This window comes from Rana temporaria, chromosome 11, assembly GCF_905171775.1.
Source record: "Rana temporaria chromosome 11, aRanTem1.1, whole genome shotgun sequence".
In the NCBI taxonomy this organism is placed as follows: Eukaryota; Metazoa; Chordata; class Amphibia; order Anura; family Ranidae; genus Rana; species Rana temporaria.
This window is the reverse complement of record NC_053499.1, coordinates 35,442,338-35,454,515: the sequence shown is the minus strand read 5'-3', so window position 1 is coordinate 35,454,515 and position 12,178 is coordinate 35,442,338. Positions and strand designations below refer to the sequence as shown.

The 12,178-nt window shown below is 41.8% G+C and overlaps 1 protein-coding gene across 1 annotated transcript in view; it reads right to left on the bottom strand.

Moving 5' to 3' along the window:
* Positions 1–12,178, bottom strand: part of LGR4 (leucine rich repeat containing G protein-coupled receptor 4) — a 136,304-nt gene that overhangs the window by 51,595 nt on the left and 72,531 nt on the right. Inside the window, exon 3 of the mRNA XM_040328344.1 lies at positions 505–576. Coding sequence (XP_040184278.1) covers positions 505–576 — 72 coding nt within the window. The remainder of the gene's footprint in view (positions 1–504; positions 577–12,178) is intronic.

The window sequence follows — 12,178 nt, the reverse complement described above, 5'->3', positions numbered from 1 at the left end:
TCTGAATTCTGCAGGTCAGTGATTCTGGAAGAATCGAAGCCAAGGTGTCATCATGACAACCTGGCAACAAGCATCAGAAGTGGGGGTCAGCATTGGAGCCTCCGTGATTCACTCCTGACAGATTTCCTTTACACTAAATTCAGCAAATATCCCGCATTTGCATTGTGCTTGTTCACTGCACTTTTTCGCTGTTCTCGATTTTGATGCAGAGGTTGGCTGGCACTCTAATGCTGGCTATACACATAGCAGTAAACAATACAATTAAAAAACATTATTTGCATTCAAATATGTCCTATTAACACATGTGCTGTCAATGACAATGAATGAGGCCCTACTGTACATGGCACAGCTTTACTGATGAAGTCTGCATTTGTGGGAGACTGCCCATGCCACAAAGTGACATTCGCCTCCCCCGCAGGTCCAGAAGAGTTAAAGGGAAAGACTTGCTGTGCTGACAGAGCAGGGCAGGCATGTAATTACTAACAAAACTGAACAATTACTTACAGAACTTTGAGTTCTCTCAGGCCAGACAAGGCCATGGGATGGATGAAAGAGAGGTCATTACCAGCCAGTCGCCTGGAAGAAAAATTGTAATAATAATTGAGACTCCGGGGGTAAAAAAAAAAGTGAGATAAAGTGAGAATTTATTGAAAATATTCTAATAATGAGCTCAACATAACAGAGAAAAAGAATGTCACAAAACAATCATTTGTCACAGCACTAATTGATTGTGAATAAATACGTAACTTGTTCGGCCACAACAGTAAAAAAAAAAATCTGCCATAATTAGTCTTGGAAAAGGCACAATAAGGACAGTTCGAAGAATCAGACAACGACTCAGACAAGACTTTTTTTCTTCTTGCAATCCCGCCAAAGCCAAGTCTTTATAAAACACAGTGACCCAGTTTAATCAATGCACCGAACACATCTCATTATTATTAATATACCGTGAAAACGACTGACTTCCACTTCTCCAGCAAAAGGCAGCTTTTTGAAACCTGACATTGAAGGATGTCACGAATTATAATTATCATCATTCTGACCCATTTAAATGTATATTTTATAAGTCAGCTTCCTGCTTATTAAAACAAAGAACACTAAGGAAACAAGTCTAAGGGCACCCATGCAAGCTATGCTGCGGATTCAAGTTTGCCTCGTAACGAGAGTTTAATAGCGGAGCAACAAGTGTTTCGGATTGACCAACCTGCAACTGGCCTAGGCAGGCAAAGAACTGCAGAGGGTCCTGGTGGTCTTACTGAAGATGGGTACAACTCACAGCTGACAAAACACTGAGGCCTCGTACACACGACAGAGGAACTCGACGTGCTTGGCACGTCGAGTTCCTCGTCTCGTTTTGGGATGAAGCCGCCGAGGAGCTCGGCGGGCCGCCTTCTCCTATAGAACAACGCGGCCAACGAGAAAATAGAGAACATGTTCTCTATTTTCTCGTCGAGCTCCTCGGCGGCTCCATCGAGCCAAAACTGTACAGACGACAGATTCTCGGCAGAATCCGGGTTTTGACCGAGTTTCTCGGCGAATTCTGCCGAGAATCTCTGTCGTGTGTACGAGGCCTTAGAGGTAGTGTGCCCCTTTTGGAAACCAAGTCCCACCACTGTCCCTCTTTCTGGTCTGACTTATAGCTATTACACAAATTTTGAACTTTGTGTTATACTACACTAAATTTTTCCTGTAACCCCTCTATAGTTCAATTTTGGTAGTTAGAGAGGCGAACACTAAAGAAATGCAATGGTTAAAACATTTCATTAAACACACACACACACACACACACACACACACACACACACACACACACACACGAGAACTAAAAAGGCAAGAATTTTTTTTCTTCATTTTGCATAAATGAGAGCAGGCTTTAGATTTTCTTCCCAGCAACCATTGGTGAAAGGAGAGAAAAATCCCTCAATTCCCCCATCAACACAGTCAACCATGATGAGGGAATGCCTCCTGTGAAGCTGGTGTGTTCTCCCAGCAGGTGGCCCCAGCAAGCCATCCCTGCTGGGAGAACACAGGTATTATGATTTGCGACTATAGCCACTGACAAGAATTGCATGCTAAAAATCAGACAGACATGGCTGTACCCAAGTTGATCAATGGATTGGCTTGGGTATAATCAGCCTGTACATAGATGGATTGAATCCGAGACAGTCCTCTGCTGAACCCTTTTTCGTTTCATCCATGGCCAGCTTAAAGGCAAGGTTACAACCCCTATCAATTTAGATTTTGCCATCCGTGTCCCTTTTGGGAGATTTCCCCATCACTTCTTGCCCTATAGCCAAAAACAGGAAGTGAGAGGAAATCCTTTCAAAGTGAAGGAATTCCTGGATATCATTAAAATTAGTGTCCCCCATTGGAAGATTTCCACTGTGGTGACAATCTGGTTATTCGGTGATGGTGGTCACCAGGACAAATCTCACCAACAGGGGCAAAGACAACAATAAAAACCCGACAGGTGTTCCTATTCATCTGCACTCTATCCAAAACGTACAAAAGTCTTGCCTTTAGTTATACTTTAATGGATACATTTTTGTAGCATTCATTTCTCATGGTCCACACAACTTCGGACAGGGCAGATATACGCCTTTTGCTTACCCATTTTATATTTAAATGGGAACACCTTTTAAATTCACTCAGAAAGTTAGGTATGGATAGGTTAAATATTGCACGTCCTGATGAGGCAACTTCTTGGTGCGTGGCTAGGAGCACATAGTGCAAACTTCCATCATAAAATTTGTTAAAAATATTTAGTAGTAACAGACATAGCCAGTGCATTTTGGGGATAAGCACTTTTCGGGACTTGAATAACAGTTTGCAAAATCAGGATGAAATTATAAAGGGGGCTTGTGACTGAGGCCAGCGTGTCCTAACGGGAATGTACATAGCCGGCTGGATCCTGCATCCTGATGAGAAGAATCGGTCTATGATCAAGTTTGGGTGAAAAGTTGTGATTTTAAAATATTACCGTTCGTAAAAGTCTCAAAATCTCTCCCCAAATGTCTATTTATCTTTCTAATAAAAAGGTTTCTCCTTTAGATCCGACACAGATCTGCCAATATACACGCACTAACTAAAAAGCATTTTTAAACAGATGAAAATCATAACCAACTTGTGATAATGTCAACTGTCGAGCTATTCTGTAGACAGAGCTGTACATTCCAAAATGGGACTTGCAGTCCAGTGCACCTAGGGTAGCAGGGAGGCACCAAGCCTCAAAAATTACAAATTGTGGCAAGATTTTCCTTTAGTTTCTGCCATCTAACCACCTCTGGAAATTTGTGTATAAATTCAGCACAAGAAATATACGGGAAAGGTGGTGCGGGGGAAGTTAAGAGTAGTCAAAAGGCATGCGGCCACAGAGGCACACTCTTGCACGTATGGTGGGACTGCCCTCGAATTCGACCTTTCTGGGAAGACATTAGGCTCCAAATAAAAAAAATAAAAAAAAAGGAAGAAGAGGTCCTAGACCTTGACATTCCTCTTGAAAAGTTTGTGTTATTCATATTCTTTGAAAAATGGCTAAGAAATTATAAATTCTGCCAGGGTATGTAAACTTATGAGCACAACTGTACCAGTAGCTTCTGACAAGCGATCTTTGTGAAGGTTCCCTAATACCATTAAAAAGAGCAGAACAGAAGCAATTATTAAGGACGAAAAAATACTTCCAATGATAAACTATCAGTTTACAATAGATATGTCTTTCAATTGTTAAATGCCCAGGTAATGTGAAAAATAACTTTTTTCACAACACACACACAGCTCCACAGCTTATTTAACTTAACATTTAAAATAGAAAATTCAGTAAAAGTATACTCCACTTTCCTATAGCCTGTATCTCAAACTCATTGAATACCTACTTCCCTGTTTCAAGTTGTGGTTCCTTTCCGACAGTTCATACACAGGAGCCGATGGGAAGAACCACAACATGCAGTAGGGGGAGCAGGTATTCAGCACACCTGGAAGTGTTGATATCTGAAGTAGGGCACAGATATGCAAAGCAGTTTAATTTTAGGATTAGGACCATCGGAAAGGTATTTCTACGTCCTTTTTTGTTTTACAGGCCAGCTTTACTGTTCTTGACCTTTTCCTTGGGAGTTCCAAGGAACTAAGCAATAAACCATAGAACGAGGGGCTTCAGCATCACAAGATAAACATGAAGCAATGCAGAAAAATCAACACGTCAAAGAGCCAAATCTTACAGACGTGCATTTGCAGTCAAAGTTTTTCCTCTGCTTGTTTTCTTCTGCACGTCCTACTTCCTGATAAACATTTTCTGTGTGGTCCAACCTTTGCTGCACTGAGGCTTAAATATCGCAAGCCCTTTCCTGAATGCAGAATTAGACAAGTGTTAAAATGTGGCACACCTAGTAATCCCAGCCACCAGGCTGCCAACACAGGATCAGTTTACACAGTAAGCTGAGCACAAGCTGAATGGCTCCTTCCCTTCGGATAGACTCGGTGGGGGCTGCATGAAAGTCTCCCAGGGGTTTGTCGCAGAGAACCCTTCAAGCCAGCTCTTCACATTTTACATGGCGATTAGTGAAGGGATGTGCTGATAATTGATAGCTAATTGGTTTTACATCTGGTGTGCAACAGCAAATTTTCCCCTTTCAAATTAAAAAGAAAAAAAACACACACCACCAATGGAAACCATCGAATTGTACATTATTTTTTTTTTTCAGTATAGTTTTGCAATTTGAATAAAGATCTGGTATAGGTATCAAATACAGTTCTCAAAGAAAAACACTTGGTTTCTTTTTTATATTTAATTTTTTAACCAAAGAGCCACATAAACAAATGGCAAGGACCAGATTGAAGGGCGCGTTTTTTCAAATTCGTTAATTTGGAAATATCTGAATATTCGTAAATCCGAAAATCCAAAAATAAGAATGAAAATTCAAAAATCTAAACAAATGACTTTTACTAATTAAATTATAGGTATTGGAATTTCCTTTAAAATGTGGCTTTTATTGAACAATTGTATCCGAAGTTACAAATTATCCGTAATAACGAATGCTGTATCTAAACGAATGGAACGTAACAAATGAACAACAAATAATAATAGCCGATTATTATTATTTTGTTCCGTTCCATTCGTTTAGATGTGGCTGAACTCGAATTTCCATCCATCTATGGCCAGCTTGAGTCAAGATTTTGATCTCTTGATGTCTATGTGCATAATGAAGGGCAGAGGAGTCATTTTCCAATCCGTTTCGTGTGATCTTACTTTACTCAGTTCTATTTATTATTAAATACATGGGAATGTGTTGGGTGTGATTCTTAGCAAGTGGTTCAAAATGATTTACTAATTAAACAACTGATAACCTCAAAAAGCACATAACTGTACTGTGATAAGAAAACTTTTCAGAAGTCTTATCTCCCATTATCCGTTCCCTTTGCAACATGTATTACTCATTTTAAGAGTACATAAGTGTTATTATTCAAGAAAATGCAATCCTTTTACTTTAACCAAACCGGAAGTAATGTAAAATCTGTAATCTACCACTTGCATGCAGGAGTAAGCACCTTAAAAGGGCCTACATACAGTATGAAACGTTAAAAGCTCTCAGAGATCAGATCATCCAATGTTGGGAACCCAATGCTGCACGCAGTCTTCAAATGGGAAGTTTGCTGGGCCCCATGTCCAATAAATTACTGGGTCAAACAGATGGTGGGGGCAAAGTGCCAAAGTCATAGTGGAAGTAGAGATTTGCCCAGTACAGTGCTTTGGGTTGTGCTGATGAGGTCAGGTAGGAGGCAGGAGAGGGAAGGCCAAGCAAAAAATATCTTGAGGTCAATATTTGCTTATTAGATATATTAGCTATAAAACGACATCCTACACCAGATGCAAGCACCTAGACTTAACTGCTATCGCTTGTGGCATTTTCTGCCCTCACATTTACACTTGTATCAGGAATGAATGCATAAATTGACCATCCGGATCTGTCCAACTATGATTCTTTAACAATTTTATCAAAACAATTACTATTACGTTTAGAGCCGGTTCACACAGGGGCAACCTGACTTACAGCGCGACTTTGCAATGCAACTTCAGCGTGACTTGGAGCAACTTACAACGCAACTTAAAGTTGCCTCCAGGACAGGCGACTTTGGCTGTGACCAATCACAGAATAATCGGCTCTGTGGGAGGGAGGGGTTTGCCCGAGTAAACAATTTTCTCTTCCTGTAAAATTGCTTCAATTAAGACGGTTATCCGACTTTGGAGGCAACTTCCATTGAAAGCTATGGGTACAAGTTGCTTAGAAGTTGCCTTGAAGTAGTACAGGAACTTTTTCTGAAGTCGGAGCGACTACAGTGATTTCCAGCTTACACAGGGATCGGCCATGTATGTTACATGTATAGTTGCACTGGTCTGCAAGGATGGCATGTAAAGCCTCGTACACACGATCGGACTTCCATCTGACTTTTCTGTGGATTTTGATGCGAAAGGCGTTGCCCGTGAACTTGTTCTGCATACAGACGGCACAACATTTTCAGCCAACATTCACCAAACCACATGGTTTTTCAGCTCTTTACCACCACCCTTTGGGCAACGTCTACTATTGTTGTCTGAAGTTTAGCATTGGTTCCGAGAATGCGGGTTTGTACTTTGGATTTTAGTTGGACAGACTTGCGTACACACGATCGGATAAACCGGCGTAACAGATTTATTGCCCAACAATTGGTGAGCATGAACAGCCAACTTTTGTTGTCGTTAATTCAGCCAACAATTGTCTGATGGAACATACACACGGTCAGATTATCCGACACAACACGACCGTCAGACAATTATGGCCATAAAGTTGGATCATGTGTACGAGGCTCAAGAGTCTTATTCTTGCAAATTACCACCAATATAACAAGGCACATCTCCCAAAGACCCCCAGATGAACCGGCTTTAGTAGAGGCTCACATGAAAATTTTAGATGCTCCTTTGGGGTAAAAAGGTTGAGACAGGCTTTTGAATGCCCTAGCATTACCCAAAATACCCCCCCCCCCCAAATGTATTCCCAACCCTCCTGCACCTCCAGATCATGTCCCAGCACCATTAGATTTTTGACCTTGTTCCTCTAGTGAGAAACCGCTTTTCTTTTGACCTTCCCAGGTTTGTAAAATGCTTGCAGGAGAGGTTGCTTGTATCCACCCTATTTACATAGATGCACCCCCTAAACTACATCTCCGAAAAGCCCTTTCCATACACAGTTTGTGGGTAGACTCTTGAAAGTCAAACCAGCAACATGGTTTTCCTGGGGGGGGGGGGGACTTAATGTTAATGTATGCATGTGGAGCAAGACAGAAAAGGGGAGGAAGGTTAGGTGGAGTTTGGCAAGTCAGCAGGTAGGTCTTACTATGCCGGTTGGAATTTCTGTCCAGCATAGGCACCGTGTTGTCAGACCAAACAGGAATTAAGGAGCACCCTGTATTCCTGACAGATCATCAGGTACTTGCAGCATTTAAAGATAAAATATAAAAACAGGAGAAATGTGCCTGTATTGTATAAATGTACCGATTGGGGCTTTCTTTTCTATTTTTTTACCTGAAATACACATTTATGCAAATTACCCTTTTGCCTTTGAACAGGTGTCCCCATAGCAAAATTTACCCTAACCTCTGGTTCTGGTGGCAACTTGAAAATTTTGAATTTTCTTTCACTTTCTGTCTCAGTGACAATGGTCACCATGACAAATAGAGAGGGTGAAGCTACTTAGTGGGGGCACAGAAAGCAATTACCCCTCTCAGGGGTTCTAATTATTACCCAAAATTAAATGAAGGAAAAAAGTTTTTGGTATACATACACTCTGATGCCGCGTACACACGGCCGGTATTTCCGACAACAAATGTTCGATGTGAGCTTGTTGTCAGACATTTGCTGTCGGAATTTCTCACAACAAATGTTTGAGAGCTGGTTCTTCATTCTTCCGACAACAAAAAGTTCTTGTCTGGAAATTCTGATCGAGCGTAGCCAATTCCGACGCACAAAAATCCACGCATGTTCGGAATCAAGCAGAAGAGCCGCACTGCCTATTGAACTTCATTTTTCTTGGCTCGTATGTGTTGTATGTCACCGCAATCTTGACGTTCGTAATTTCCGACAACATTTGTGTGACCGTTGTGTGTATGTAACACAAGTTTGAGCCAACATTTCGTCGGAAAAAATCCATGGTTTGGTTGTCGGAATGTCCGATCGCGTGTACGCAGCACAACAAACAACAACAAAAAAAAGTTAATGTTATGCAATGTATATTTTTCAAATGCCCCTAAATTCCACCGAGCACTTATCACTGGGATCAGACTATACATAGCAGACATAACAGGACTGATGCAGAAATGGAAGTAAATATTTTATTTTTAAGCCAAGACCACGAAAAAAAAAAAAAAAAAAAAAAAACCAGAGCTCACATTTAAGTGTCACTAGCTTATTGTGAGGAGGAACATGCTGAAACCAAGAGCGGTTGCGTGACTTTAAGTGGAGGAGAACGGTCTACCTCAAGGCAACTCCTGTTTATTCATCCTGCTAAACCAACTAACAGAGAAGCGCAATTCACCCAACATCCGTTTTTTTTCCTCCCCTCTCTGGCAATCTTCCAGGAAACAGGATACAACTGGCCGAGTATGAGAAAGGTTTTTCTAACGTGCCTGCCAAATATTCTTGGGCCGTTGACGGACTTACTGCCTAGAAGGGTCAAGAACCTCATAATTAGGGGCGGGGAGGGGATGTGCACTATTAGCACTAGACACAAACTCTTCAGATGATATAAATAATGCCTGTGGGGCTGAGAGAGCGGAAGATGAGCAGTTTTCATACCCTGCAGACATCAGTATTCTTTTAACTAGGAATATGAAACCACAACATCAAGATGTTAACTGAACACGCTGATCTCAAGCACATGGATTAAATCTTGGGTAGTTACCAGATTGAGGACAACTACAGTCCTGCATTTCTTTCTCTGCGAGTTCCCATGTATCCAGGATATGTAGCAGTAGCTAGTCATTGATTTATTGAACCAAAGATGATCATAGATGAACAGGTAGATCTCCCATTCGATTGGAAGAGTTTTCCGTCTTCCCTCTCAATCAGCCATACTGCAGAACAAGATGCCAAAATATCATCAAAATTTGCTTTTTACCATGTGTGGTGGATTTTACCCTTTTCAAATAAATCTATGGCCTGGACGTGGACATTTAAATATTTACATGTCCTTAAAAGTTTCTGCAAACAGTCTGGAGCAATTCATCCTCAAAATTCACAGCAGAGATGGGCTGCAGCCGCAGGCACACACAGGGGGAGGCGTTTTAAGATGAGTGGGGGAAGGGGCCAGTAAATATGTAATTTACTGGCCCCTTCCATTAATGAGTGAAAACATTGAGTGATTGACAACGTGTTTTTTGAGCTTTGGGGTGCATACCCTAATGCAATAGGCTGCACACCTGTGTCTTTAGCCTTGCCATTTTTCCTATGTTAAAGAGGACCCATAATAAAATACTTAAAGCGGAGGTCCGCCCAAAAAAAAAAAAAAAAAAAAAAAAAAATTTAAAAGCCAGCAACTACAAATACAGCAGCTGCTGACTTTAAATAAATGGACACTTGCCTGTCCAGGGTGCCTGTGATGTCGGCAGCCGATGCTCTCGGCTGTCCCCGTCGCCATCCTCGGTGACAGAATCAGGAAGTGAAGCGTTGTGGCTTCACTTCCCGGTTCCCTACTGCGTATGCACGAGTTGCGCAGTGCATCCTCACTGGTCCCTGCTTTCGTCTGGGACCAGTGCGTTTCCCAGAAGACAGCTGTGGGGGGGGGGGGGCATGACTCCCCTGGGAGTCTATGCCTGGAAGTGGGTGCAAATACCTGTATTATACTCCCTCCCTCCTGAAAGGTGCCCCCCTATTTTTCCTTAACCTTAAGAACATAGATGTTACAGCGTGTTTTTGGTGCATTTATGCGTGTTCCGGTGCATTTTACAGTACAGTCCAGTGCAGGAAAAATGCACTGGTGTGAACTATGCCATTGAAAAATCATATAACCTACGTTCCATGGGTTTTTGATGCAGAAAACAAAAAAACGCATTGGACTGCATGTGGTGTGAACTGGTCCTCAAAAAACACGCACACGCACACACACACACACACACACACACACACATATATATATATAGGTCTTTAAAAGTTTAACAATTAAAGATCCAGACCCCGTCTACATCTAGGCTGCTTACTGCATACATTACTCAACGTGAAAATTGCAGCCCAGCTGAAATAAAACACTTAAGTGTCAACATTATTTTGCAGTGAGTTACCCAGCTGAGTAATTTGCTGAACTATGAATGGGGATTAGCAAAACGGTGCTAATGGTTTTAGGTTTCAGGAAGCAAATGTGACACAATTTTCATGCTGTTGCAGATGTATACATACAAAGAGAAGCTCAAAATAGATTGTAAAAGCTTTTAGAATGAATAACTATTAAAACACAATATACAACATATTTTTATGTAAATAAAAATATGCAATTGATAAAATTTTCTAGGCATTATATAAAAGAGCAACAGCTTTCTTCCTTTAACAGTTCAGTGCTTTACAGTAAAACCTTGGATTGCAAGCATGTTTCTGGAACAAATTATGCTTGTAATCCAAATCACTCGTATATCAAAGCGATTTTCCCCATAAGAAATAATGCAAACTCACGGGATTCGTTCCACAACCTCCGCTGGCTGGGTCCCTGACTTGACATCTGCCGAAGCTTCCCAATTCTTTACCGTCTCCGTTTGGTGAGAATACTGCTTGGGCACTTGCTTCAGCAACTCACGCTGGTCCCTGGTAACAAGGTGGTTGGTCCCTAAGCGGCGACGGGTTCTCCAGCTGGCAGAACCGGAACTTCTGGTTGGACTGCAAGCCGCAATCCCAACTCTACACTGCTCTCTTGCTTCTGGATAGGCACTCAGACAGCCTAGCAGCCAGATGTGCTTGGAATAGGCCCAAACTCCGGCCTAGCAGCCCGGGCAATAGAACACAAGTCCACCCAGACAGCTTTCCAGGTGGCACAGAACACTGATCATCTGACTTCACCCAAATATGTAGGTTTTTCCAGCAGGCCAAGAGATTTAAGAAAACCCCTGCCCATTGGCAGAGATGCCCCATATACTCCGAATCTGTCCTTGCTTTGCCCTGGTCTTATCTAATGTCACCAGGTAACCTGCCACCTAGCGGCAGGAGAGAGAAGTGCAGCAATTCCAGACTTAAGGTGAACTCAATTGATCCCTAGGTAACTACACCAGGCGGGTCAATTTAGGAGCAACCCTACCTAAACATTAGGGTGCTGCATATTTTTTTTTTTTAGTTAAGGCCCATTGACATCTTTCCAGTACAGAGCATTAAGTCATGTAGTAAAAGACCATTCAATTTGAATAGATATTAAACAGGTGTATGTTTGTTCCTCTAATGTAGGGGTCTCCAAACTTTCTAAACAAAAAAAGGACCAGTTTATGGTCCTTCAGACTATGGGGGGGGGGGGGGGGGGGACTATGGTCAATGGGAGTGAAAATTTTCCTGGCATCAGTGGGAGTAAACCTCACCACATTTGGTATAAAGGAGTGAAATACCCCACTGTTGGCATCACTGGGAGAAATAGTATGCCATTGTTGGGATCAGTTCAAGAAATGGTGCTCCATTCATTGGGTGGTAGAATAGCGTCTGGTTTCAGTTGGATGAATAGCGCCCGGAGGATAAATGCAAGCAAAGGGCCACATTTAGTCCCTGGGCCACAGTTTGGAGACCACTGTGTTGGGATGACACTGAATATTAAATGGCAAAGTAACAAACAAATGCGCACATGGTGCCTTGCTGTGCATTACTGCAAAGCACAGATGCGCATGGGCCCTTATGATGTACTGGTCCCTTCTATGTGTTTACTGGTCCTTTCAATACATTCAATATGGAATAAAAATGTATAGGGAATACAATAGCACCAAGGTAATGCTGAAACTCACCCTGTTTTGGGCTGGAAGATAGAAAGCAAAAAAGGAGAATATGAAAAGAGCACACACAAATTCAGAGGAAAACACAAGTTCAAGGTGTAAAGCGTAGGAGCATGTAATAAGTACACACTTATGTTGGTTTGAAATAACACTACACGGATTGCGAAACAAAAGGCAAATAATGCCGGCACCATAACACCTC